Source organism: Panthera pardus, unplaced genomic scaffold, assembly GCF_024362965.1.
Source record: "Panthera pardus isolate Hobbes unplaced genomic scaffold, ASM2436296v1 HiC_scaffold_21, whole genome shotgun sequence".
NCBI lineage: Eukaryota > Metazoa > Chordata > Mammalia > Carnivora > Felidae > Panthera > Panthera pardus.
The window spans coordinates 51,071,085-51,086,943 of NW_026526777.1; the positions used below are offsets into that span (position 1 = coordinate 51,071,085).

The following is a 15,859-nucleotide window of genomic DNA, read 5'->3' on the forward strand; positions in this document are numbered from 1 at the left end:
TAGTTCTTCTGGGTATATACTCAGAACTGGACTTTCTGGATATGGTACTTACATGTTTAATTTTTTGAGGAAACATCATTCTGTTTTCCATAGTGGCTGCACCATTTTACATTTCCACCAGCAGTGCCTAACTGTTTCAGTTTCTCCATATCCTCACCAACACCTGTTATTTCCTTCCTTCCTGGTAATGATTTTAATGGTGTGAAGGGGTATCTTATTGTGGTTTTGCTTTGCATTGCCCTAATCATAGTGATGTTGAGTGTCTTTTCATGTGCTTATTGGCCATTTGTATATCTTCTTTGGAGAAATGTTTATTCAAGACCTATGCCAATTTTTAAATTATTATTATTATTTTTTTTTTGCTGGTGAATTGTAGGTGTTCTCTGGATAGTCTGGATATATATTCTAAAACTGATTATTTTGAGAGAGAGAGGGAGAGAGAGAGGCAGAGACAGAGAGAGAATGCCTGTGGGCATGGTGTGGGGAGGGGCAGAGAGAGGGTGAGAGAGAATCCTAAGCAGGCTCTGCATCACCAGCACAGTGCCTAACATGGGGGCTCAAGTTCACGAACCGTGAGATCATGACCTGAGGTGAGGTTAACCAACCGAACCACCCAGGCGCCCCTGGATAGTCTGGATATTAATCCCTCATAAGATATGTGACTTGTTCATAGTGTGCTTTGATGCACAGAAGTTTTTCATGTTGATGAAGTCCAAATTGTCTAATTTTCTTTATGTTGCCCATGCCTTTGATGTCATATCCAGCGAGTCATTGCCAAATGTAATGAAGATCTTGCCCTTTGTTTTCTTCTGAGAGTTTTATAATTTTTGTTCTTACATGTGTTTGATCCATTTTGAGGTGACTTTTGTGTATGGTGAAAAGTAAGCGTCTGACTTCATTCATTTACATGCGGAAATCCATTTTTCCTAGTACCACTTGTTGAAAAGATTGTCCTTCCCTCATTGAAAGGTCTTGGCACCTTTCAAAAGGTCAAAAATCATTTGATCATATCTTCAGGGGTTTATTTCTAGAGTCTTTTCTGTTGGTTGGTCTGTTTTTTCTACCATACTGTTTTGATGACTGTAGCTTCGTTTGAAATGAGGAAGCGTGAGTCCTCCATCTGTCTTCTTCTGTTTCAAGATTGTTTTAGCTTTTTAGGGTCAACGAAGATCCCGTATGAATTTTAGGGTGAATTTTATTTTATTATTTCTTTTCTTCTGCTTTCTTTGGTTTTAATTTGCACTTCTTTTTCTAGTTTCCTAAGATGGAAGCTTGGATTATTGATTGTAGATCTTTTCTCTTTGCTAGTATATGCATTTAATGTTATTATAAATGCCCCTATTGCAGTGCTGGATCTCACAAGTTTTGATAAGTTATATTTTAATTTTCATTTATTTCAAAATATTTGAGAATTTTTTTTGAGATTTCTTACTTGACTTATGTGTTATTTAGAAATGTATTGTTTAGGGGTGCCTGGGTGGTTCGGTCAGGCTTCTGACTTCAGCTCAGGTCATGATCTCGCGATTCATGAGTTCCAGCCCCGTGTTGGGCTTGCTGCTGTGTGCGCTGAGCCCACTTCAGATCCTCTGTGCCCGTCTCTCTCTGCCCCTCCCCTGCTTGCTTGCTCTCTCAAAAATAAATAAACATTAAAAAAAAAAAAAAGTGTGTTGTTTAATCTCTAGGCATTATGGAATTTTCTAGCTATCTCTCTGTTACTGATTTCTAGTTTAATTCCATTGTGGTCTAAGAGATACATTATTTAATTTCTCTTTTAAATTTGTTAAGATATGTTCAGAACCCACATTTTGGTCTGTCTTGCTGAACATCTCATGTGACTTTGAGAAGAATGTATATTCTAATTAGATAGCCTGTAAATACCGTTTATATTCATTTGAATGATGGTGTTTTGAATTCAGCTATGTCCTTACTGATTTCTTACTGCTCGTTCTGTCCATTTCTGATAGAAGGGTGTCTGTTTTTTAGATTCTATATTGATCTGTTTCTTTTTTTTTTTCCTGTAACACATTGTCTTGATTTATAGCTTTATAGAAACTCTTGAAGTCAAGTAGTCTTCCATTTTTTTAAAAAATGGTTTTAGCTCTTTACTTTTTCTGCTCTTGCATATGTGTTTTAGAATCAGGTTTGCCAGTACCAATGGAAAATCCTGTTGAGATTTTGATTAGGATAGTATTGAATCTGTAGATCATTTTTGGAAAAATTGATATCTTAATATATTGAGACTTCATTCCATGAACATGGTTTATCTTTCCAATTTTAGGCTTTAAATTTTTTTTAACAGTTTTATAGTTTTCTGCATACAAACCCTGCACATTATTACAACTAAATAGTTTGGTTTTGGTGCTATTGAAAATGTTTAAAACACATTAGTATTCATTCATTGTTTACTAGTTTGTAGAAAAACAATTGATATTTAAATATAAATTTTGGGGGCGCCTGGGTGGCTCAGTCAGTTAGGCGTCTGACTTCAGCTCAGGTCACGATCTCGCGGTCTGTGAGTTCGAGCCCCGCGTCAGGCTCTGGGCTGATGGCTCAGAGCCTGGAGCCTGCTTCGGATTCTGTGTCTCCCTCTCTCTCTGCCCCTCCCCCATTCATGCTCTGTCTCTCTCTGTCCCAAAAATAAATAAACGTTTAAAAAAAAAAAAAAAAATATATATATATATATATATATATATATATAAATTTTGTTTCAACAAACTTGCCAAAAGTCTCTCTTTATTTTTAAGAGATTATGTTTGGAGATTCCAAACTGGAGGGCCAGTCATGTCAGCAGAGTTGTAGAGGCCACTTTTAGGCAACAGAGTTGAGCAGTGGAAAACTTGTATCATGTAAAAGGTCCCACAGTGACTGCTGGGCTGAATGCAAACAGGCTTATTAGGCAACCCACCTCAAAATAGGCATAAGCTCTAATTGACCAATGGACTACTTACAATCAGGCACAGTTACCAAAAAAGGAAAATGCTGTGTGTTCTAATACCTCCTCACTGCCCCCATAACTACAACCCCCCACCACTGCCTTCTGGTAGAGAGCCTCTCCTTTGCTGTCCTGCCTGCTACTTCCTTGCAGTGTATTTAAGACACCTCTGTCATTTTTATTCTGTCTTGGGTGAACTCTTTCACTGCCCGTGCCACTGACTTCCACCTGATCTGGTTGCCCCACGAGAGCCACTAATCCTTTTTTGTTTCCAAAGTGTGTCCATTTCTTTTTTTCTTTTTTTTCTTTTCTTCCTACTTTCTCTTGTTTTGTTGTACTTGCAAGAATTTGCAGAATGATGGTGTATACAGTGGTGACAGCAAACATACTTGCCTTGTCCTGATCTTGTGGGGAATGCTTATAGTCTTTCAACATAAATAGGATATTTTTAGGGTTAGGCTTTTATTGGACATGTTTTTTCAGGTTAAGGAAATTCTCTTCCCTGTTTGCCAGGAATATTTATCATGAAAGGATGTTGAATTTTATCATGATTTTTCTGTTATCTCTTGAGATGATTATATTGTTTTTCTTCTTTTTTTTTGTTAATGTCCTGAGCTATAATGATCTATTTTCATATCTTGAAGTAGAATTATATTCCCAGGACAAACCTCATTTTGGCCATGATGTATTATCTCCTTTCTGTATTGCTATGTTTGATTTGCTGAATTAATTTTTTAAAAATATTTTTGCATCTATATTCATGAGGGGGTATTGGCCTTTATTTTTCTATTCTTATAAATTTTGTTGTGGCTTTTGTGTCAGGATAATGGTGTCCTCGTAAAATGATTTCTCTTGTTTTGTGGGAGGTAGAGATGGAAGTGATTATTTAGAATTACTGTTGTTTGGTTCATAAATCTTCCATATAATTTGTCGTTGAGGCTTACTGGGCCTGCAGTTTTCTTTGTTTGAAGGTTTTAACTAAGAATTTATTTTTTTGTAATTGAGGTGTAGTTGACACACCATGTTCCATTAGTTTCAGGTGTACAACATGGCGGTTCAACGTCTTTATGTTATGTTGTGCTCACCACAAAGGTAGCTGCTGTCACTTCTACGGTGCTATTACAGTCCCATTGACTATGTCCCCTGTGGTATAGCTTTTATCCCTGTGACATAAGAATTTAATTCTTTACTGGATGTAGGACTATTCAGTTCATCTATTTCTTCTTGAATGAGCTTTGGTAGTTTATATCTTTCTGGAACTGGTATTTTGTGTTCTCTCTCTGATCCATTGTTTATGTATTTAGGTCAGTGTGGCATTAAGTGTATCAATTTTAATAATCTTTTTCAAATATCTAACTTTTGATTTTATTGATTTTTCTTTTGTTAGTTTTAGTTTCGTTTTGATGTTTGTTCATTAACTTTTCTTCATTACCTTTTAAAATTTGCTTTGAGTGGGATTTCCTTTTTTACTGTTTTGTCAAGGTTGAGATTTATGTCACTGATTTGAGCCTTGTATCTTTTCTAATATAAATATTTTCTGGTATATATTTCCCTTTAAGCACCACTTCAGCTGATCCCTCAAATTTTCATATAATGTATCTACTTGTTCATTCACTCTTAAAAGTACATCTGATTTCTTTTGTGTTCTCGTGTTTAGCTAAGAATTATTTTTAAATGTGTTTTGACATTCCCAACTTTGCTTAAAGTTTTCAGAAATCTTTCGGTTTTTGATTTATAGCTTAATTCTAGTAAGAGAATATATTTTATGTTACTTTCTTTTCTTTTTTTTTTTTTTTTTTTTTAATGTATTATTTAGTGTTTTTGAGAGAGAAGGAGACAGAGTGCAAGCTGGGGAGGGGCAGAAAGAGAGAGGGAGACACAGAATCCGAAGCAGGCTCCGGGCTCTGAGCTGTCAGCACAGAGCCCGATGCACGGCTCGAACCCACAAACTGTGAGATCATGACCTGAGCTGAAGTCAGACGCTTAACTGAGCCACCCAGACGCCCCTAAGTTTAATTCTTTTAGATTTGTTATGATTTCTTTTATGGTCTAGAATATGATTTGCCTTGGTAAATATCCAGGTGCATTGAAAAGATTCTGTAGTTTCCATTGGAGTGTTCTGTGAGTGTCATTTAGATCAAACTTGATAGTTTGTTTTTGGTTTTTTTTTTTTTTTTTTGGTTTTCTATATTTTTGCTCTGTGTGTGTGTGTTTTGTCTCCTTGTTCTATTGATTATTAGGAATGTTGAAATCTGGGGGGCACCCGGGTGGCTCAGTTGGTTGAGTGTGTGACTTTAGCTCGGGTCATGATCTCACGGTTTGTGGATTTGGGCCCCACATCGGTCTCGCTGCTGTGAGCGCAGAGCCTACTTTGGGTCCTCTGACCCCTTCTCTCTCTCCCCACCCCTGCTTGCACTCTCTCTTAAAAATAAGTAAAAATATTTAGGGATTCCTGGGTGGCTCAGTTGGTTAAGCGTTCCATGTCAGCCCAGATCATGATCTCACAGTTCATAGGTTCAAGCCCCTGTGTCCAGCTCTGTGCTGACAGCTCAGAGCCTGGAACCTGCTTCTAGTTCCGTGTCTCCCTCTCTATCTGCCCCTCAGCCACTCATTCTCTGTCTTTCCCTCTCTGTCAAAAATAAATAAACATTAAATATATTAAAAATAAATAAAAATATTTAAAAAAAAGAATGTTGAAATATGATTTTATTTCTACTTTTGGTTATGGAAGACTATTGTTTTGCCTCTGTTTTTTTTTGTTTTGATTTTTTTGAAGTGGTATTGTTAGGGTCTTAAGCATTTATAATTGTTGTCTTGGTGAATTGACCCTTTTCTCAGTATATAATGTTGCTTTTTATCCCTGAATCCCTTTTTTATTCTTCTGAATCTGTTTTGTTAGGTATTCATCAAAGCAGTAATCTGTTTTTCCTTTCCTCTGAGATTCCAATTATATGTTAGACCTTCTCATTTTGTCTTACAGGTCCCCTTGACTCTGTTCTTTTGATATCAATATCTTTTCTCTTCTTTACATTAAGTAGTTTCTGTGTTCTTTTGGATTCTTATCCTTTTATCTTCAGTTTGATACTGATTGAGTTCAGTGACTTATGCAGGTTACTGTATTTTTCCTAAAATTTTCATTTGATTCTTATTTTATAGTTCCTGTATTTATACTCAGTATTTCTGTCTCTATTAATTTTATTTAAATTTTTTAAATTTTTTTTTTTTCAACGTTTTTAATTTATTTTTGGACAGAGAGAGACAGAGCATGAACGGGGGAGGGGCAGAGAGAGAGAGGGAGACACAGAATCGGAAACAGGCTCCAGGCTCGGAGCCATCAGCCCAGAGCCTGACGCGGGGCTCGAACTCACGGACCGCGAGATCGTGACCTGGCTGAAGTCGGACGCTTAACCGACTGCGCCACCCAGGCGCCCCTCTGTCTCTATTAATTTTAAATGTATTTACCTTTTACCCCCATGGAGCACAGTTACAGTAGTTGCTTTAAAATCTGTTGCCTAATTCCAACATCTAGATTTTACAATTGGTTTTTGTTGATGGTATGTTCATTTGAAAAGTTTTCACATTTTCCTGGATTTGTACCGAGTAATTGATGGGTTGTATCTTGGGCATTTTGAATATTATATTTTGTAAGACTCTGGGTTCTGTTCATATTATCTGGAGAATATTTTTTGTTTCGTTTTGTTTAGGTAGGTGATTGGCGGTTTAGATTCCATCTTGCTTTCTGTATGAGTGATAGTTAAATTGCCAGGGTGGTTTTCAAACCTCTGCTGTGCTGTGTTGGTTTGTTTCATGCATACGCCATTCAGGGGTTAATCTGGAAATTGAGTTGTCTTTTCAGTTGTAGTTCAATGCACAAGGCTTTGTGTCCATCTTGCACATATAAGACTTAGGCCTGTTCATACACAGAATGTGGGATCTTCTCCAGTGCTTTCCTTTCCAGGTTCCTCCCACACTCTTTGTCTCCCTTTTTTACTGAGGCTTTACCAAGAAAGTTGGGGTTTCTCTACAGATGAGTTACTCCTTTTTATGACCACAGAAATGGAGTTTGTGTAGGAATATTAGCCTGCCATACTGCTGTAGCTCTGTGATGGAAGCCCACCATGGGGAAAAGTTGAGAGAGAACAAGAATAAAACAAAAGAAAAAATAAAGATTACTCTCAACCCTGTGACTTGCAGAAATGCCTTTTACCATTCTTATGGTCAGAAACATAGGGATTTTCCTCAGTTTTTGCTGATTGAGTTCTGGCTTTGGCTTGCATGGGAGAAAAGAAATGGTACTCTCACTCCTGTTTTGGTTACTTCTTTTAAATTTTGAATTTCCTTTCCATAATGACTGTTTTTCCTTACTTTTCAGATTCCTCAGACATTTCCTTTTTGTTTTTGATATTGTCCTCTGAGTAAACTCACAGTGAGAGAAATTGGCTACAGTGGGCTTACTCTGCCTTGGTTGGTACTAAAAGTCCCAAATGCATTACGCCCATCTCAAAATATTTAGTGGTGTGTAAATGTATTTATCACTCTTTGTTTGGTGATTTTTTTATTGCTTGTAAGATACTGCCTTTGTGATTATAGTAAGAATACTTTAAATTCCTTTAATGTATTTAACACATTTATTTATTATTAGCATTTTAAATGTTTTATACTTTTTAACATTTTATATATTTTGTATTTAGTAATATCCATTTGTTAATGGATATTATTTTTTCAAACCATAAATATTGAGTCCTTATAAATGATATTTTTTGTATTCATGCTGTTACTTATTTAATGCTGTGTATTTTTAAAGTAGTTTACTTTCAAATACATATGCACATACTTGTATGTTAAACAAGTTAATGTTAAACATGAATGTAGTAGGCTTATAGATGCAGTTTTGCTGTGTAGCAAGTTAATCAGAAAAGAATGTTATGAACTAATTTTAAGTTATTTAGGAGAAATATGTTTTTCTTTTTAAATACATAAACTAAGAATCATTTGCAATGAGTTATCTTACTGAATTAGAATTAACACATTCTTTAAAGTTTTTTTTATCCCCAAATATGAATTTGAAGAGTAATAGCACTATTTACAGGTTCTTATTTATTCCAGATTTTCATAGCTGCATACGTTAATGTGAAAGTGATGAATTTGAAATCTTGACAGATTAAAAAAATAATTTCAGTTAACTCATACTAAATGAAATACTTTTTTTATCAAAGGACTAAAAAATATAACTGCAACATAGTAAATAGCATTATCATAAATAGTATTATCTGTCTTATAACTTTAGGTAGTTACCTTTTCTAAAAGTTATAACTTTACTAAGTGGAATATCTCCTTTATCTAAACGAAGTTCAAAGGTTTATGTTAGCATCCCAAATGGCCCAGTGACCTTCTGTCCTGGCACCCCCGTGCTTGTGTAATTCCCTTCCTCCCCATTATTCCATTCTGTGTGATTGGTAAAGTACCACAGAAGTGAAGGTATGTCACTTTTTTTTTTTTTAAGTTACTTTGTTTATTTTTGAGGGGTGAAGGAGACTATGTGCGGGACAGTGCAAAAGAGCAGGGGAGGGGCAGAGAGGGAGAGAGAATCCCCAGCAGGCTGCGTGAGCCTGCTGTGAGCGCAGAGCCCGACTTGGGGCTTCAGCCCGTGAGCCGTGAGATCATGACCTGAGCCAAAATCAAGAGTCAGACACTCAACTGGCTGAGCCACCCAGTGGTATGTCACTTCTGAAATTAGTTCATATAAAACATTTAGCCTTTATCTTCATTTGGGTCCATGAGGAGACTCTAGCAGTATTGTCACAAGCCCATATTATGGGGAACTGAATCACATGCCAAGAGCCATGTTGAGGGACTGAGCTTGAAAGCGGATCCTCGAGTTCAGCTGCATGGAGACCTCTTATCCTGGAGACTCTGAGCAGAAACCTACTCAGCTGAGCTGCTCAGAGATTCCTGACAATCAGAAACTGTGTAACAGCAAATTTTGCTGTTGTAAGTTGCTGAGTACTGGGGCAGTTGGCTGTACAACACCAATAGGTAACTAATATAACAGAGCCTGTTTTCTCTATTTGATCAAGTTGAAAAGAAAAACTTGTCTTTGGTAAATCAGTATTGGCAAAGTACACATCTTTGTGTCTAGTCTTTTATATTTTTAAATAGATTTATAATATAGTGCATATGTCCCTCAGGTTTTCTGTAGTGTTTGGTGAAACAGCACCATCCCTTTTTGCTCATTGTGTTTTCTGTAGTATGTAGACAGTGGCTCAGAAGTGGTTCAAGAGTAGGGGATATCAAATGTATTCATAGTTGCACCGAAGACAGGCTTTTTTTTTTTTTTTTTACTGTGTCAAACACCCACCGGTGCCTGTTTTCTCCTCCTCCTCCTCCTCCTCCTCCTCCTCCTCCTCCTCCTCCTCTTCTTCACGAATTCCTTTTTAGAAGTTTTGGTGCAAATAGACATGCAGAGAAGCTCTGAAACATAAATCCTACATATTGGAATTGGTGTTGACATTATTATAGATATTCAACGTATTCTAGTTTTGGAAAAATAATTTTGAACAAAAGTACTTGGAGACTGTTTAACTCTTATTTTAAAAATTAATAGGTGATAAACTATACTGATCTTCTAGGGTAGTTGGATTTTTAAAAATTGAGTATTTTTTAATGGGATTTAAGATTCAGATGATACTTAGAAAAAGCTTTACTTCTTAACTTTAATCAAACTTGTAATAAAATATATAGGTTTAAGTAACAAGTTCACTTCCTAAAGCCAGCTAGGTAGTATTCAGAACAAGTTTGTTTTTATTTTTAGCCTCCTACGTTGCAACACGGTTGTTCTGGCAGTCACTATTTTGATGTTTTAAGGAAGTTCAAAGAAGACTATATATACATAAGTGAAGTGTGTTTGTTTTAATTTCCTTAATTAGTTCTTCACCTTGGGGATGGAATTTTCTTTTAAATTCACTTTTACTTTTTCTTACAAAGTTTTCACACTAAATGTTGAAGTTTTAAGTTTTGATGTTAAATGAAATTTTTACTATCATTCTCTTAAGGAGAAAGTAACAGGAGGCTTATTATTTTATTATTATTTTTTAAATATTTATTTATTTTTGAGAGACAGGGAGAGACAGAATGTGAGCGGGGAGGGGCAGAGAGAGAGAGAGGGAGACACAGAATCTGAAGCAGGCTCCAGGCTCTGAGCTGTCAGCACAGAGCCTGACGTGGGGCTTGAACTCACGAGCCATGAGATCATGACCTGAGCTGAAGTCAGCAGTTCAACCAACTGAGCCACCCAGGCACCCCACAGGAGGCTTATTATTATTGATTTACATGCTGTCTGTTTATTTTGAGGACCATCTCATTTACATTTGTTTTAGACATTTTCTTCCAAACCTTTTGTTGATTTCTTCTACACTTTCTACTATTTTACTTTTTAATCTATGATGCCATTTTAGGAATACTGGGTTAATTTTAATACTGTTTCATCTTATCTGTTCTAGTAGTTTTCTAGAACTCCTAATACCGCGTATCACAAAATGGCTGACTTGCACAACAGAAATTTATTCTCTCACCTTACTGGAGGCTAGAAGCCCAGAAATGAAGGTGTTGGCAAGGCCATGCTCCCTCTGAAGGCTCTGGGGAAGACTCCTTCCTCGCTGTCTTCCTAGCTTCTGGTGGCTGGTAGCAGTCCTTCCATTTCCATTTCTTGAATTGTGGCTGCATCCAGTTTTTGCCTTCCTTGATACATGGCCTTTTGTACTTTGTACCTGTCTATCCAATCTCCTTCTTCTTATGAAGGTATCATTCATTGGATTTAGGGTCCATCCGAATCCAATATAACCTCATTTTAACTTGATTACATCTGCAAAGACCTTATTTACAAATTAAGTGACATTCAGAGGTACCCGGGGTTATGAATACAACATATCTTTTTGGGGAACACAGTTTAACTCATTGTACCTGTATTGCTTAATAATCAGTAATAAAATAAAATGTATCATTTTTTATTTTCCTTTTCTAAGCTATAAATATTCACTATATCTTTATTTTAAGCCTTAGTTATTGTTATAGCTTAGTTATATTGGATTCTAATATCTTTCATACTGAAAATTGTAATTATGTTTACCATTGTGACTTATTGATTGATTGATTTAAATTTTAATTAGTTAATATAACAGTGCAATATTGGTCTCAGGAATTAGGTGATTCATCACTTACATACAATACGAAGTGCGCATCACAAGTGCCCTCCTTAATTAATACCCATCATCCATCTAGCCCATCTCCCATTCACCTCCCTCTGTCAACTGTCATCATTAAGAGCCTCTTGTGGTTTGTTTCCCGCTTTTCTTCCCTCGCCCTTCATATGTTGTTTTGTTTCTTAAATTCCGCCTATAAATGCAATCATATTGTATTTGTCTTTCTCCGAATGACTTATTTCACTTAACATAATACATTCTAGCTCCATCCAAGTCATTGCAAATGGCAAGATTTCATTCTTTTTGATGGCTGAGTAATATTCCATTTCATATATACCACATTTTCTTTATCTGTTTTTCAGTTGATGGGTATTTGGGCTCTCTCCATAGTTTGGCTGTTGTCATTGTGACTTACTTTTAAAATGTTAATGATTACGTCATTCAGAAAATTACCATAAAATAAAAAGAGACTTTCTAATTTAAATGTCATTTTGTTCTAGCTCATTATACTTACTTATATTTAATTCTCATAAAACACTGATCTGTAACCTTTGTTTATAAAGGGTTTAGTGATTTAGTATAAGTGGGATTATGGGAACAGTAGGTGCTCCATGAATATTTGTTGTAGATTAACTTCCGTGTGCTACGTTGTTAAGGTACAGTTCTACCACTGGATATTCTAACCTATAAATGCTATATTTGACTTGTAGACTTTTACATTCAGCTAGCCATTTTATCTCAGAATTGTGTATCTTAATTGCCTGGACAGTTATATATTAATTGAAATAGCACCTGATTCCTATTAGAAAATAACATGAAAGAAATAAAGTACTACTATTTAAAACTCTTACTCTTTTATTTCAATATTGTGTGTCTTATTTTTCTCTTAGAGGGCTAATAAATTCATTAGGGTGTAAATAACTTTTTTAATGGTTAATTTTTATTCTGAGAGTCCACATATTAAGAAATGCTCTATGGAATTCCACTCATAAGAAGTAAATTGTCTATTCACACAGAGAAAATCTCTATTCTTAGGAAGTACCATTTTTTACCTTTTTTTTTTTTTTTTTTTTTTACTCCTATTACCATATTAGCATTCCTGAATGGATTTTAGAGGCATCTGGGTGGCTAGTCAGTTAAGCATCTAACTCTTGATTTTGGCTCAGGTCATGATCCCAGGGTGGTGGGTTCAAGCCCCGCATCTGGCTCCTTGCTAAGTGTGGAGTCTGCTTGGGAGTGTCTTTGTCTCTCTCTCTCTCTCTCTCTCTTTCTCTCTCTCTCCCCTCCCTCCCTTCCTCCCCCTCCCTCCCTTCCTCCCCCTCCCCCTCTCCTTCCCTCTGTCCCTCTCCCCTGCTCATGCTCACTCTCTCTCAAAAATGAAATAAAATATTTAAAAAAGATTCTAAAATTCTACTCTATCCTAATACTAGTTTTCATCCCTAAATGTACACTGGAGTCACCCAACGAGCTTATAAAAAAAAAACAACAATACCTAATGGGGTGTGTGGGTGGCTCAGTCAGTTAAGTGATTAACTCTTAGTGTTGGCTCAGGTCATGATCTTATGGTTTGTGGGTTCGAGCCCTGTGTTGGGCTCTGCACTGACAGTTTGGAGCCTGCTTGGGTTTCCCTCCCTCCCTCCTTCCCTCTCTCAAAATAAATAAGTAAATAAACCTAAAAAAATTTAAGACACAACAATACCTGGACCCTAACTGGGTATTGTTCAGGATGGGACATTGGTGCCCACTGAAAAGATGGATAGGAAGATTTTTGTTGTTATCATTAATGTTTATTATGAGTTGTAATGTGCAACCAGTATTGTAACCTTATTTTGAAAATCTATTTTCTTTGTGTATTCTATTGTCTATGAAGACATTTTTGTTTAAAAACAATATGATGAGGGCACCTGGGTGGCTCAGTCAGTTGTGCATCTGGCTCTTGATTTTGGCTCAGGTCATGATCCTCATGGTCATGATCAAGCCCCCTTTCAGGCTTTGTACTGGGCATGGAGCCTCTCTCTTACTTTCCCTCTGCCCCTCCCCTGCTCACCTGCATATGTGCCCTTTCTTTCTCTCTCTTTTGTAAATAAATAAAATATGATATGATATGATATGATAATGATAGATGCTCTGGTACCTTACAAGACAACAGCTCACCTTTCTGTTTCTGCTTTCAGATCTGACTTGCTCTAATTAGTCAGCTTGCCATTCCTTAATCATGATAAATCTCAGTATATACCATTGGAATAGACTGAATATCAAATATTGAAACAAATATTTAAAGTTTAGCTAAATAATTTAGTAACATTACTTTAAACATACTTATATCATGTAACTGAGTTCCTATATAAAATTGAAAAATCATGAAATTCTTTTTAATGTTTATTTGAAAGGAAGCATGAGTGAGTGAGGGGTAGAGAGGGAGAGGAAGAATCCCATGTAGGCTCCACACTCAGCACAGAGCCCAACTCGGGGCTCAATCCCATGACCATGAGATCTTGATCTGAGCCGAAATCAAGAGTGAGACGCTTAACCAATTGAGCCACCCAGGTGCCCCTAAATCATGGAATTCTCACTTGAAAGATAAAATAAGAACTGTTTCTAGGTAGTTTAAATGGCATTTGTATTCTGATATATGTAATACATATATGACTCTGTGTGTGTGTGTGTGTGTGTGTGTGTGTGTGTGTGTGTGTAGGAGTGGGTGACTATATGACTCCTCTTCCAACCTGTGACACTTTTGAGAAACACACACACGCACACACCATTTTTTTTAAAGTAGGCTCCATGCCCAAGGTGGGGCTTGAACTCACAACCCTGACATCAGGAGTCACATGCTCTACCCAGTGAGTCAACCAAGTACCCTCCCCCCCCCCCCACACACACACTGTTTAAAGAATACTAAAACAAATACACATGTATCTCCATATTGCTTGTTTTACCCCTGTCTTTTATGCCTTAGATATGGGATCATGTTACCTCTCAGCATACACTGGTTTTCTGTTGTTTTCTGACTTTGAAACTATGCTCTCGGTTTCCGTATATTGTTCTATTATGCAGTCATGCAGTTTAAACAGTATTGGTCCTCATAAACTAAAATGCTTTGGAATAGTATGAAAAGGCAACTGTAGAAATAAGCTAACTTTTTAGCTTATAGAAGCACTTGCTAATGCATTGTTTAATTCTTTTTATTTTTATTTGTCCTTTACTCTTAGTGAAGCTATGGTCTACCAACCTAGACAACTCAGTTGCAAGCATTGAGGCGAAGGCTAACGTGTGCTGTGTTAAATTCAGCCCCTCTTCTAGATACCATTTGGCTTTCGGCTGTGCAGGTAAGAAATTAGAGCAGTTTTATCTTCTTTTGATGTTGGTTGAGTATTGTGGCTAGTATAAAAGACTGTATTTTAAAATGAATAACTTTCCTTATAGGTTTAAATTTTGTTTTTGTTATTTAACTCTAAGTTAGAAGTATGCATTGTGCCATCATTACTCATTTATTGCTGTGCTTTAATTTCAGTATTCTGTCACCCACGTTTAATACATAAAGTTGGGTTTGTTGATTCTTTTTGTTCCTCTAAGTCTTTGTATGCATGAACTAATGCTTATTCACAAACTTAGGTCATAATGATGTTTAAATGATTAAGTTATATTGTATAGACACAGGAATCCATTTTTAATTAAAGGAAATCCATTCATTCAACAATTTTGTGTGTATACATACACACACACACATGCACACACGTATATAGTACTGTGCACAAAGCACCCATATAGGGATAGTGAATAAGATAAAATCTTGTATCATTGAATGCATGGTAACACAGGAAGTACTCAAAAGCATGTTAGTTGTTAATATCATAGCAAAGAATTTTTTGATAACATCTTTTTCTTAGCTAGGGTGTCCAACTGTCTGGCTTTGCCAGCCCTAGTTTATACTTATACTGTTATAATTAATATTAGTGCCTTCTTTTCATTTTCAGAAGTGTAATGGATTGGAAGATAAATCATTGCCTTACTCCTTTGTCTTTTGTATCTGCCCCCCCCTTAAATATTTGCTAAAACAAAACACCTATAATTTAACTTCTGCATTAGGAAATCTTGATTTTTTTAATCGATAATCTCAGTTTTTTTTTTTTAACAAAGATGAGCTTAGCACCATATCATGAACACAGAATCACCCTTTAAAAAAAAGAAAAGCACAATTTAAATCTTATTTATGATACCTTTTCCTTATTTCCACTTATTATTTATTCACTTATATACTGACATAATTTCATTATTAGATTCTAGTAAGTTATGGTCTAACACATATATGTAGGTAGAATTCTCTATTAGCATGCAGAATTTTCCTTGTTAAATCCTTTTTCTACCACTGATTATGCAAGTTGGTTAACTCATCTCCCCAAGTCTCTTGGACTTAAAATGGAGATAGTCCTATCTTATGGGGATTATGAAAGGAAGACGGTATATGTAAAGCTCTTACAAGATGGTACTCAATAATTGTTATTTTCATTTTTAATATTTTATCATGCATTTATTGAAAACAGTTTTACTGTTATCTTGTATTTTATATATACATTAACCATTGGCCATAATTTATGACTAGAAGTTTTTATCAATATTTAGTATGTTCAGATGCCAGATATGAACATTTTCAAATGTTTTCCTTCCTGGTAAAGGGAAACCTACCTTATTTTATTATTTTATTTAATTAATTAGTTATTTTTTTTTT

At 35.9% G+C, this 15,859-nt stretch overlaps 1 protein-coding gene across 5 annotated transcripts in view; it reads left to right on the forward strand.

The window, feature by feature from the left end:
* The window catches only part of COP1 (COP1 E3 ubiquitin ligase), a 259,654-nt gene that overhangs the window by 149,438 nt on the left and 94,357 nt on the right, over positions 1-15,859 (forward strand). For all 5 annotated transcript variants that reach the window (XM_053909249.1, XM_019425614.2, XM_019425593.2 and 2 more), the window contains exon 15: positions 14,343-14,459. In XM_053909249.1, coding sequence (XP_053765224.1) covers positions 14,343-14,459 — 117 coding nt within the window. The remainder of the gene's footprint in view (positions 1-14,342; positions 14,460-15,859) is intronic.